We start from the raw sequence: 12,286 nt of genomic DNA on the forward strand, positions 1-12,286 counted from the left end.
CACGCTGCCATTTTGAGCTAATTCAACACAAAATTTTTTGGGGATCCAACAGTCCATTTTTGTACGTTTGACCAAATTCCAGGGAAAGAGGGAGAGAGGGGGCCGACAGACAAGTAAAGGTAACCCTATCCTCACACTACTGCACACCAATTTTGAAGGTCACTCTTGCATTTTATGCCTAAAATGCAAGTTTGATTTAGACTGCTATACATCTGTTTAGTCTGTACTAGTTGTAATGATTTGTACAAGTTGTTACCGATTTAATAAGTTCTTGATGCTCCATGAGCACTGGTTTGTCAGCAGTGAAGGGACGCTCCATGGGCATATGCACGCCCATCGAGAGCACATTTCACACCGCCCACAGAGGTCATCGCTATTGTAAATCTGGACCAGTTCACTACAGTAAGATTCTACCAACTGAAAGCAGCAATTCTAACCCATCCTTAATCCCGTTGGACAAATTACACAGTGTCATTAGGTAAACTAATTACCGAAATCTGAATTGAAAATGAAGAGGAATCACTCCATCATGTAGTCACGGCTGATTTGTAATTAATGTATTTATTTGTTAAATGTCTGGATACCTTTTTCAAACTCCGAGGTTGGAATCACATCATTGGAAACCGTTTATTTTACAGCAGTTAAATACATAATCACATGGAATTGACAATAATTTTGGTGCCTACAGTGTACACACTAAACAGGACAATACTCCAGCAGCATCACAGAAGCCTCACACACACCAAGATTTCCACCGAAGTTTAGCAGTGAAGACATTAGTTATATCACTGTGAGGTACAGTGCTCCTCTAAAATATTCCGACCTCTGTATAACAATAACAAAGGTGTCAATTTTGTCCTGTTGAAGTGTAGGAGCCGGAACACTTTGCCGTATTAAAAACCTTAATAAGTACAGTCAAGCTGTAACTGTACTCACCTAGTTTTACATGCGGAGGTTGAGCTCTGGCTCCTTGGTCCCGCCTCTCAACCGATGTACAGGTTCCTGAGCCTACTGGGCTTTATCATATTTACCACAACACTTCCTAATGCATTCCATTTGCCTATTACACTGCATGGTAGTGTGACCAACTCACCTACAACACTGCACGCCACAGTGTGACCAACTCACCTACAACACTGCACACCACAGTGTGACAACCTCACCTACAACACTGCACACCACAGTGTGACCAACTCCCCTACAACACTGCACGTCACAGTGTGACTAACTCACCTACAACACTGCACACCACAGTGTGACCAACTCACCTACAACACTGCACACCACAGTGTTACCAACTCACCTACAACACTGTGGACAAAGCGCCAGAGGTCGGGGTCGTGGGAGTAGCCGACCAGGGCTGCCAACACGTCGTCCACACTCCCGCCTCCCTCACCCTCACTCTGCGGACACCAAGATTGTCTTTATTATTATTAACATCTTTATTGACAATATTTAATTACAATTTTACCTAATCTGAGTATCAGTTAAGTCTTATTATTAAAGTGAGGATAATGCTGGTATTCATTGTCACACATAAGACAATAGGTCTAAACTGTAGGCTGTAGCACATATATATCATGGGTTACAATTAATGTTTTAATGTATGATTATGTAAAAACAACTCTCTATTGTGCACTGCCCCACAAGGGCAGGGATGGGTTCATAAGCAGCTTAAAAATAATATAAAACAAACGGAAACCATCTCAAGACCTACATCGACTCACATCTTCACAGACGGATCAGTTGATCAAGAAAGAGGTTCTGCTGGGGCAGCAGTTTACACTACCAACCATGAAGCTTACTGGAACATGAATAGTAGGTGCTCAACATTGGAGACAGAATTATATGCCCTGAAGGAGGCCATAAACTATACAATTGAAAATAATTTACATGATATCATCATTCATACCGACTCTAAATCTTCGCTCCAGGCATTGTTATCCAGTCAGCACAGAGATAATATACAACTCCTCACAGAAATCCAACATATAGGAAAAGAAGCCCATAGTCTAGGGCTGTCAATCATTCTAAATTGGAATTCAAGTCACATTGGCATAGATGGTAATGAAAAGGCAGACTCACTAGCAAAAACTGCCACTGCTCTACCTGTTGTTCAGGTTCAAATTCCTCAAAGTTTTTCACAGATTAAGGAGAAAATCAAGAAGAAAATACTTCCAACTATCAAAAGTCGCCACAGAGCCAAAGTAGCGGAAGGAAGATCCACTGCGATAATGGTACGAACAAGCCACCGGGTACTCCTTTTTCAAGCCTGGCAAAAAGATATCCATAGACATTGCAGCAGCCATACACAGACTTAGACTTGGTTACAAGTGCTGCTGGGAGGTAATGAACCCAATAGTTAAAGAATGTCATATCTGTTGAACAGAATCAGAGGCGCCACTATTGCACTACTTACTGCAATGTGAAGCTACTGAAGCCCTGCGCATCAAACTCAACATTAAACAACGACAGCAGCTGCATTAGATGCACATTCCACAGCCACTACAATGATTAGAAAAGCCGTTGAAGAATGGGACTCACTAGTGAACATTCTGCACCTCCATCCGCCACCAAGATAATGTTATTAAAACAAGATTAAAACAGAAGCGAAAAAGAAACAGGAAAAAAGGAGGAAACCCCACCTCCATTTAATATTTTGACCCAAATACCAGAATAACAAGGTTATCGCGAATAACCGAACTCAAATATGGGCTCACCATAGCCCGTGCTACATGGACATTTCGTTCTGAGTAGCTAAATCTAAAACAACAACAACACTATGATTGTTGCTGCATAGATCTACAGATGCCACAATCAACAACTTTCGTTCACCTATGTCCTTCGGAATGAACAAGTTTACCATTGCAATAATCTATTCTAAACAAAGTCAAGGTTGCAACAACCCGGAATAGCCGAGAGGTGCGTACCTGAGGGTGCTGCAGGTCGTCCGTGGCGGAGTCCCTCCCGGGCGGCGGGAGAGACGACCCACTGGTCGAAACTGTCCCATAAGGCTTCTGAGCCTCCAGGTCCAGCGTCTCCTGCCGCCCTGGGGTGATGGGCTGTCTTGCTTGGGGTCTAACCCCCGGACTGGGCTGTGAGCGAGGTGTCTTGTAGGCCGGGCTGGAATGAGCCGCTCCAGCCACAGTATACGGCGAGTCATCTGTGAAAGACCAAAACCTCAGCTTAGTCACAGGATTAACATTAGTAAATTCGTTAAACAATAGTAATGGTTACTCCCACCACTAAACAAATATGAGTGCGAGTACTTGTCTAGTTGTGCCGGCGAGGGGTTGAGCTTTGGCTCTTTGGTCCCGCCTCTCAACTGTCACTCAACCGGCGTATAAATTCCCGAGCCTATTCGCCTTTTTCATATCTACATTTGAAACTGTGTATGGAGTCTGCCTCCACCACATCACTACCGAGTGCGTGCGTGCGTGTTCGCGCGCATATGCTTATTTATAAACAAGAAGGTAAACTGGGTTTGTGGGAGTACATAACATTGTTCTTACATTCTTGCAAAGCCACTAACACGCTTGACAATATTCTGGTGAGTATTATAGTTATAATCCTTTACGCTTTGTTGATGGTGGACAATATTGTACCTAGACCGATGAAACAAAATACGTAAAAAATAAAAACACATCAGCAGTATAAAACTACCTTTGATAACATTGAGTGAAAAGCGTCTGCCAGGGACGTGTCTGCCAGGGACGTGTCTGCCAGGGACGTGTCTGCCAGGGTCGTGTCTGCCAGGGACGTGTCTGGCAGGGTCGTATCTGCCAGGGTCGTGTCTGCCAGGGACGTGTCTGCCAGGGTCGTGTCTGCCAGGGACGTGTCTGCCAGGGTCGTGTCTGGCAGGGTCGTGTCTGCCAGGGACGTGTCTGCCAGAGTCGTGTCTGCCAGGGTCGTGTCTGCCAGGGTCGTGTCTGCCAGGGTCGTGTCTGCCAGGGACGTGTCTGCCAGGGACGTGTCTGCCAGGGACGTGTCTGCCGGGGACGTGTCTGCCAGGGTCGTGTCTGCCAGGGTCGTGTCTGCCAGGGACGTGTCTGCCAGGGTCGTGTCTGCCAGGGTCGTGTCTGCCAGGGACGTGTCTGCCAGGGTCGTGTCTGCCAGGGTCGTGTCTGGCAGGGACGTGTCTGCCAGGGACGTGTCTGCCAGGGACGTGTCTGCCAGGGACGTGTCTGCCAGGGTCGTGTCTGCCAGGGTCGTGTCTGCCAGGGTCGTGTCTGCCAGGGACGTGTCTGGCAGGCAGCAGGGGCCCTGCCGTGAAGACGTGTCACCAACACCAACACCCTCAACTCACCTATGCACAAGTGGCCAAGGAGAAGGAAAAAATTGAAGAAGCAGTAAAGGAAGACACCCGGACAAGAACACTTGGCGATCATCACCATTGACCGAGTATCTCGCGGTAATGTATTACTAATACTTGAGCACCATTACTACACCACAGTCCCCGGTGGTGTAGTTGGTAAGACACTCGGCCGGCGTTTCGCGAGCGCTTTGTCCTGGGTTCGTATCTTAGCCGGGGAGGATTTATTTGGCGCCAATCTTTAACTGTAGCCTCTGTTTACCCAACAGTAAAATAGGTACCTGGTTGTTAAACGATTTGGCGGGTTGTATTCCGGGGAATATTAGGACTAAGGAAAGGTATGCGTGTTAGTGGCTGAGCAAGAATGTAACAACTCTTGTATATATCTATATAAAAAAATGGAAATGTTCGTTTGTTCAAAATCGTTAATCTCTGAAAGTTCTTGACCGGTTGCTTTGAAATTTTCACACAACGTTCCATTCGCATTCGAGTGGGTTTTAATATACATACTATACAGATGTCACGTCTTTGACGGTAAAAAAACATGATTTTCTTGAAAAACTGTGTTTTTCATGTATTTTCATATGAGTGGAATCTTCAAAACCTCTTTACCGATTCCTTTGAAATTTTGACACAACGCTCCATTCGAATTCGCGCGTGTTTTTATATACCTACTTTATAGATGCCACACCTGTGACAGGTAAAAACATGCTTTTTTTAAGAACAGCGCCATCTGTTACACGTAATTGCAACACACGCTATACTAAATATGTTACGATTCCATTTATATATTTTCGTTTGCATTGATAAATTGATTTTTAAAGATTTCGATTTATTTAACAGCACCATCTGTTGCACGTAAGAGCAACACACGCTATACTAAATAAGTTATGATTCCATTTCAATCAATTTATTTTAATTCTGATTTAATTATTTGGTGTGACATTGCATTGGAATTGAGCTGTGTTGTTTACCATACCGTTCATTTCGTGAGTATAGATTGCTTTTTAATTTTTTCATTGTTTTTCATTTCGTTTTTAACTGTTTTTCTTATATTTCAGTGATGGGATCATCAGATCATTTGATGTTCCCAATTTTCTGATGGGAACATCAGATCATTTGGGAATGCATCGGACGAGGGAGTGGGGAATGGTGGGGAGGACGAGGGGATTGGAATGAGGCATAGTGGAAAGGAAGAGGGGACAGGAGAGGGGGTAATGGTGGGAAGGAAAAGGGGACAAGGGGTTGGGGACAGGGGAATGGAGAATGGTGGGGGAGGACAAGGGGACAGAGGAGTGGGGGATTGTGGGGACTATGAAGGGATGGGGGAGGGGGGAATGGTAAGGAGGATGAGGGGACTGGGGAGTGGGAGATGGTGGGGAGGACGAGGGGACGGTGCAGTATGGAATGGGTAGGAGGACGAGAGGACAGTGGAGTGGGGGATGGTGAGGATGACAGAGGGATGGGGGAGTGCGGAATAGTTGTGAGGACGAGGGGGACAGGGAGGGGGAAATGGAGGGGAGGAGTGGGAGACAGGGAAAGGTTGCTGAGCCACAGCAACGCGTGGCTGGGTACAGCTAGTAAATAAAGAAAATAAAACAAAAAATGTGGGAGGGTTCCGGGAGCATGATGCCGCACTGTGACCTTCACCCTGGCACTCTCCTTAAACACCAGGCTCGGGTCTCCACCACTCACACTGACCTTTACATCACACAAACAATACACCCCGTCTTCACATACAATGATCCAAGCTCGTTAATCCAGCCGCCAAACTCCGGTTATGAATGAAAAACGGTTTACACACGACTCACAACTGCTTTGCTTCGAACATTTCCGGAACAAGTGCTTCACTGACAAATTTTGTTCGAACCACAACGCTATAAATGCTTCACCCACGTACTACAAATACAAATAATCGCCAACAGAACCTAAACACCTGACCTAACCTATGCCTATGCCTATATATATATACACAATATGCTAATATATTATAATATTAATTTATATTTGAGAAAATTCCCGTTTTGAATGAACAGTATGTTAAAATTTATGACTGCGTCTGTGGGGTCGACCGCTGGATGGAATGGACTTGAGTCGAGGACGAGTTGTACATCCTGCGGTCGACTCCGCAGACGCATTCATAAATTTTAACATACTGTTCATTCAAAACAGGAATTTTCTCAAATATAAATTAATATTAAAATAACATATTGTGCATATATATAGGCATAGGTTAGGTCAGGTGTTTAGGTTCTGTTGGCGATTATTTGTATTTGTAGTACGTGGGTGAAGCATTTATAGCGTTGTGGTTCGAACAAAATTCGTCAGTGAAGCACTTGTTCCGGAAGTGTTCGAAGCAAAGCAGTCGTGTGTAAACCGCTTTTCATTCATAAACAGCTGTGGGTTTGGCGGGTGCATGGAATCACTTTTGGATCTTTGTCTGGAGGATGGGCTGAGATGTAATGGACACGAGTCGAGGACAGGTTGCTGTAAATGCTTCACCCACGTACTTCAAATATAAATAATCGCCAACAGAACCTAAACGCCTAACTATACATAAAATTTTAATGTAAAATAATATTAATTAATATATATGAGAACAAACCAATGTTTAATACACAGTAGGTTAAAATTTGTGAATGCGTCTGGGGAGGACTGCCGCTGCTTTAACCAGCCAAGTGTGAGGACGGGTTGAACATTAACTTCTTAGCGTCTACCCAACGTGAAGCAACATGTGACCACAGTCTTCCATCCCAGCAACACATCCTCCGTCTCCTCCCTGAACACTGCAACACACTTGAGTAACAATCAAGGCAATACAGCCAAGTAACACACTCGAACAACAAATACAGCAGTTCACCCCAGAATAAGTATGACAGAGAACGAGACAAAATTCGCGCGGGAAACAGCAACAAGAAGCCGTCACGTCGAAGCAGAAATCTGTAGAAAACTAGATTTTTGGAAGCTCTCAGAGGCACTCCTCGTCCTTGCTGACTGGTAATGTGCCGCCGCTCCCCACCACCCCCCTCCTGCTCCACACCAACCCCCCCTCCTGCTCCACCCCTCCTCCTGCTCCACACCACCACCCCTGCTCCACCCCCCTCCTGCTCCACACCACCTCCCCCTCCTGCTCCACACCACCACCCCTCCTACTCCACACCACCACCCCCTCCTGCTACACACCACCACCCCCTCCTGCTCCACACCACCACCCCCTCCTGCTCCACACCACCACCCCCTCCTGCTCCACACCACCACCCCCTCCTGCTACACACCACCACCCCCTCCTGCTCCACACCACCTCCCCCTCCTGCTCCACACCACCACCCCCTCCTGCTCCACACCACCACCCCCTCCTGCTCCACACCACCTCCCCCTCCTGCTCCACACCACCACCCCCTCCTGCTACACACCACCACCCCCTCCTGCTACACACCACCACCCCCTCCTGCTCCACACCACCACCCCCTCCTGCTCCACACCACCGGTGGTTGTAATAACGGTGGTGGTGGTGGTAATAATGGTGGTGGTGGTAATAACGGTGGTGGTGGTGGTAATAATGGTGGTGGTGGTAATAACGGTGGTGGTGGTGGTAATAATGGTGGTGGTGGTAATAACGGTGGTGGTGGTGGTAATAACGGTGGTGGTGGTGGTAATAACGGTAGTGGTGGTGGTAATAACGGTGGTGGTGGTGGTAATAACGGTGGTGGTGGTGGTAATAACGGTGGTGGTGGTGGTGGTAATAACGGTGGTGGTGGTGGTAATAACGCTGGTGGTGGTGGTGGTAATAACGGTGGTGGTGGTGGTAATAACGGTGGTGAGGAACCCTTCTGGCGCCACCATACACCCGTCTCAAAGTTTGAAGCTAAAAGCACGATTACGTTCACCAAATTTCACACAAATTCCATATACACTTTCAAAAATCTAATACTCTGTATAAAAAAACATAAAAAACAATATGGCATTCCTCGGAGGGATACTTAACACCCTTACAACAGACGAGAGTTGTTATTTCCCGCCTCCCGCACCCTTGTCCTCACGTTTTCACTACTCTTTTGTTTTTTGTTTTTTCCCCCAGAAGCGACGTGTTGAGAAAGATTTCTTGAGCGGTTGCTGGACCCGACTGGCGGACCAGGACGGGTGAACCCGACTGGCGGACCAGGACGGGTGAACCCGACTGGCGGACCAGGACGCGCGATCCCGACTGGGGGACCAGGACGGGTGATCCCGACTGGGGGACCAGGACGGGTGAACCCGACTGGGGGACCAGGACGCGTGATCCCGACTGGCGGACCAGGACGGGTGAACCCGACTGGCGGACCAGGACGCGCGATCCCGACTGGGGGACCAGGACGCGTGATCCCGACTGGGGGACCAGGACGCGTGATCCCGACTGGGGGACCAGGACGGGTGAACCCGACTGGGGGGCCAGGACGGGTGAACCCGACTGGGGGACCAGGACGGGTGAACCCGACTGGGGGACCAGGACGCGTGAACCCGATTGCAAAGAAATGTTTATCGCTCAGAATGTTTGTTAATATGCTTATCGTTTGTATTGTGTCTATATGCCATTCATGTGAACTGTATGGGTAAAAACCACTATCGCAGGCCCTCCACATTCTGTGGAGACAAAGCCTAGATATTGGCGTTATCCCTGACATACTAAAAACAGCAGAGATAGCACCACTCCATAAAGGAGGTAACAAGGCAGAGGCAAAAAATTACAGACCGATAGCACTAACATCACACATCATAAAATTTTTTGAGAGAGTGCTAAGAAGTAAGATCACAAAATACATGGAATCACAGCATCTCCATAACCAAGGACAACATGGTTTCAGAACAGGGCGCTCTTGCCTGTCACAGTTGCTGGACCACTATGATATGGCATTAGATGCTATGAAAGACAAACAAAACGCTGATGTAATTTACACAGATTTCGCAAAAGCTTTTGATAAATGTGACCATGGTGTTATTGCACATAAAATGCGCTCAAAAGGAATTACCGGAAAAATAGGCAGATGGATCTACAATTTCCTGACTGACAGAACGCAATGTGTAATAGTCAACAAAATAAAATCCAGCCCATCAACCGTGAAAAGCTCAGTCCCCCAGGGTACTGTGCTTGCTCCAGTACTGTTTCTCATCATCATATCGGACATAGACAAGAACACAACCTATAGCACTGTATCATCTTTTGCAGATGACACTAGGATCTTCATGAGAGTAGGCAACATAGAGGACACGGCAAACCTCCAGTCAGATGTAGATCAGGTCTTTCTATGGGCTACAGAAAATAATATGGTGCTTAGCGAAGATAAGTTCCAGCTCATGCGCTATGGAAAAAATGAAAATATAAAAACGGAAACCACGTACAAAACTCAGGCAAATCATAACATAGAACGAAAAGGCAATGTAAAAGATCTGGGTGTACTCATGTCGGAAGACCTTACCTTTAAAGAACACAATAAAGTAGCCGTCACAACTGCAAGAAAAATGACAGGTTGGATAACAAGAACTTTTCACACTAGAGATGCTATACCGATGATGATACTTTTCAAAACGCTTGTGCTCTCTAGAGTGGAGTACTGCTGCACAATGACATCACCTTTCAAAGCTGAAAAAATTGCTGACCTGGAGAGCGTGCAGAGATCCTTTACTGCTAGAATCCACTCAGTAAAACATCTAAACTATTGGGACCGACTAAAGAGCCTAAATCTGTACTCCCTGGAGCGCAGGCGGGAGAGATACATAATAATTTACACGTGGAAAATATTAGAGGGGCTGGTCCCAAACATGCACACAGAAATAACATCACATGAGACCAGAAGACATGGCAGGATGTGCAGAATACCCCCGTCGAAAAGCAGAGGTGCAACAGGTACTCTGAGAGAGAACTCTATCAACATCAGAGGCCCGAGACTGTTCAACACGCTTCCGCTACTCCTCAGACGAGGAAATCTTAGTAGGAGCTCCACCGCCGCACCACAATACGACACCTACTCAGTACAAGACCTCCTTATAGCGGCCACCTCACTACACTCCAGCGACAGCACGACTCAGCCAATGAAAAAACGGAAGACCTGGAGGTCTACATTAACCCACCAGCTCCATAACTGGTACAGCCAGCCCTCCAGGACTGACAACCACCATGAAGATCCCCATCCATCGCCAGAGCTCTAGTAACAGCTATTGATGCAGATAATGGCTCCAGAGAGCCTCCTCTTACGGGCTCACCATAGCCCGTGCTACTTAGAACTTTTTGTTCTGAGTAACTGAATTTAAAACAACAACAACAACATTGTACCCTGTACGGGTGGTCAACAAGGGCGCTGCACTGAAGGAAGAAGCTGTGAAAGCCACCTCCAGCCACTACTTTAGTGCCAGACTTGACGATGAACAGGAACGTCAGATGTTAAATTATAACGCAACAATCACCAGGCAAGTGGGCGGGGCACGAGGAGCTAGACCTCCCTTGTCCCAGTAGTCACTGATAGGTAAGTACACCACATCCCCAGACACTACCACACCACACATCACACCACCACCACAATACCTGCACCACACCACAAATGCGCCACACCACTACCACCACCACACCTGCACCACACCACCACCACAATACCTGCACCACACCACAAATGCGCCACACCACTACCACCACCACACCTGCACCACACCACCACAACACCTGCACCACCCGGGCGCCCCTCCACTTGAGAGTATTTATATGCAAATGTGGCCTCGCCTCCCGTATTATCTTGTAAACATTGTGGCCGTCATTATGGGCCGCTAAACATTATGGTGCTCCCCTACCCTACCTCTCCCCCACCCCTGCTGTGGGGAGCCTCCAGACCTTCTCCACACACCTGACCTGGCCCCCACCACACACCAGACCTGGCCCCCACCACACACCCGACCTGGCCCCCACCACACACCAGACCTGGCCCCCACCACACACCCAACCTGGCCCCCACCACACACCCGACCTGGCCCCCACCACACACCCGACCTGGCCCCCACCACACACCCGACCTGGCCCCCACCACACACCCGACCTGGCCCCCACCACACACCCGACCTGGCCCCCACCACACACCCGACCTGGCCCCCACCACACACCAGACCTGGCCCCCACCACACACCAGACCTGGCCCCCACCACACACCCTACCTGAGCCCCACCACACCCCTGACCTGGGCCCCACCAGACACCCGACCTGGCCCCCACCACACACCCGACCTGGCTCCCACCACACACCCGACCTGGCCCCCACCACACACCAGACCTGGCCCCCACCACACACCAGATCTGGCCCCCACCACACACCAGATCTGGCCCCCACCACACACCAGATCTGGCCCCCACCACACACCAGATCTGGCCCCCACCACACACCAGATCTGGCCCCCACCACACACCCGACCTGGCCCCCACCACACACCCGACCTCCCCCCCCCCACCTGACCCGGGCTGACCAAGAAGCATCTCTGGGCAGCGTTATAAAAGTGTGCAGTATCCAGCTTTAAGTGTTAATTATTCACAAGGAGTGTTTTCTGGCGGGCACATGTGCAATAACAAGTGGAGTCTGGAAGGGTAATTATGCCACTTTTTACATGGGTAAGTGGCACTCTTGGTGGAGGGGGGCACTTACTGACTGGTGGGTGATACCTGCTTGATGGGGTTCTGGGAGTTCTTCTACTCCCCAAGCCCGGCCCGAGGCCAGACTTGATTTGTGAGAGCTTGATCCAACAGGCTGTTGCTTGGAGAAGCCCGTAATGTCGGAAAACCCGACACCATTTACTAATATTAAATACAATAAACAGATAATATTGCTGCTGTTGTATACATAAGTTAAGCCATAGAAAATGTAGCCTGTCGTGGAATTTTCCGTCAATAGAAAACGGGATATTATAGCCATGTCGCTATTAAATTCGCCAGCTATTCTGTTTTTTTTTTATTAAGATATGAGAT

At 48.1% G+C, this 12,286-nt stretch overlaps 1 protein-coding gene across 1 annotated transcript in view; it reads right to left on the minus strand.

The window, feature by feature from the left end:
- Positions 1-12,286, minus strand: part of LOC123754527 (uncharacterized) — a 286,224-nt gene that overhangs the window by 31,369 nt on the left and 242,569 nt on the right. The window contains exons 5-6 of the mRNA XM_069326370.1: positions 2,931-3,163; positions 1,304-1,403 (exon numbers count right to left, since the gene is read on the minus strand). Of these exons, the coding sequence (XP_069182471.1) occupies positions 1,304-1,403; positions 2,931-3,163 (333 nt within the window). The remainder of the gene's footprint in view (positions 1-1,303; positions 1,404-2,930; positions 3,164-12,286) is intronic.

This window comes from Procambarus clarkii, chromosome 18 (genome assembly GCF_040958095.1).
Source record: "Procambarus clarkii isolate CNS0578487 chromosome 18, FALCON_Pclarkii_2.0, whole genome shotgun sequence".
NCBI classification, from domain to species: domain Eukaryota; kingdom Metazoa; phylum Arthropoda; class Malacostraca; order Decapoda; family Cambaridae; genus Procambarus; species Procambarus clarkii.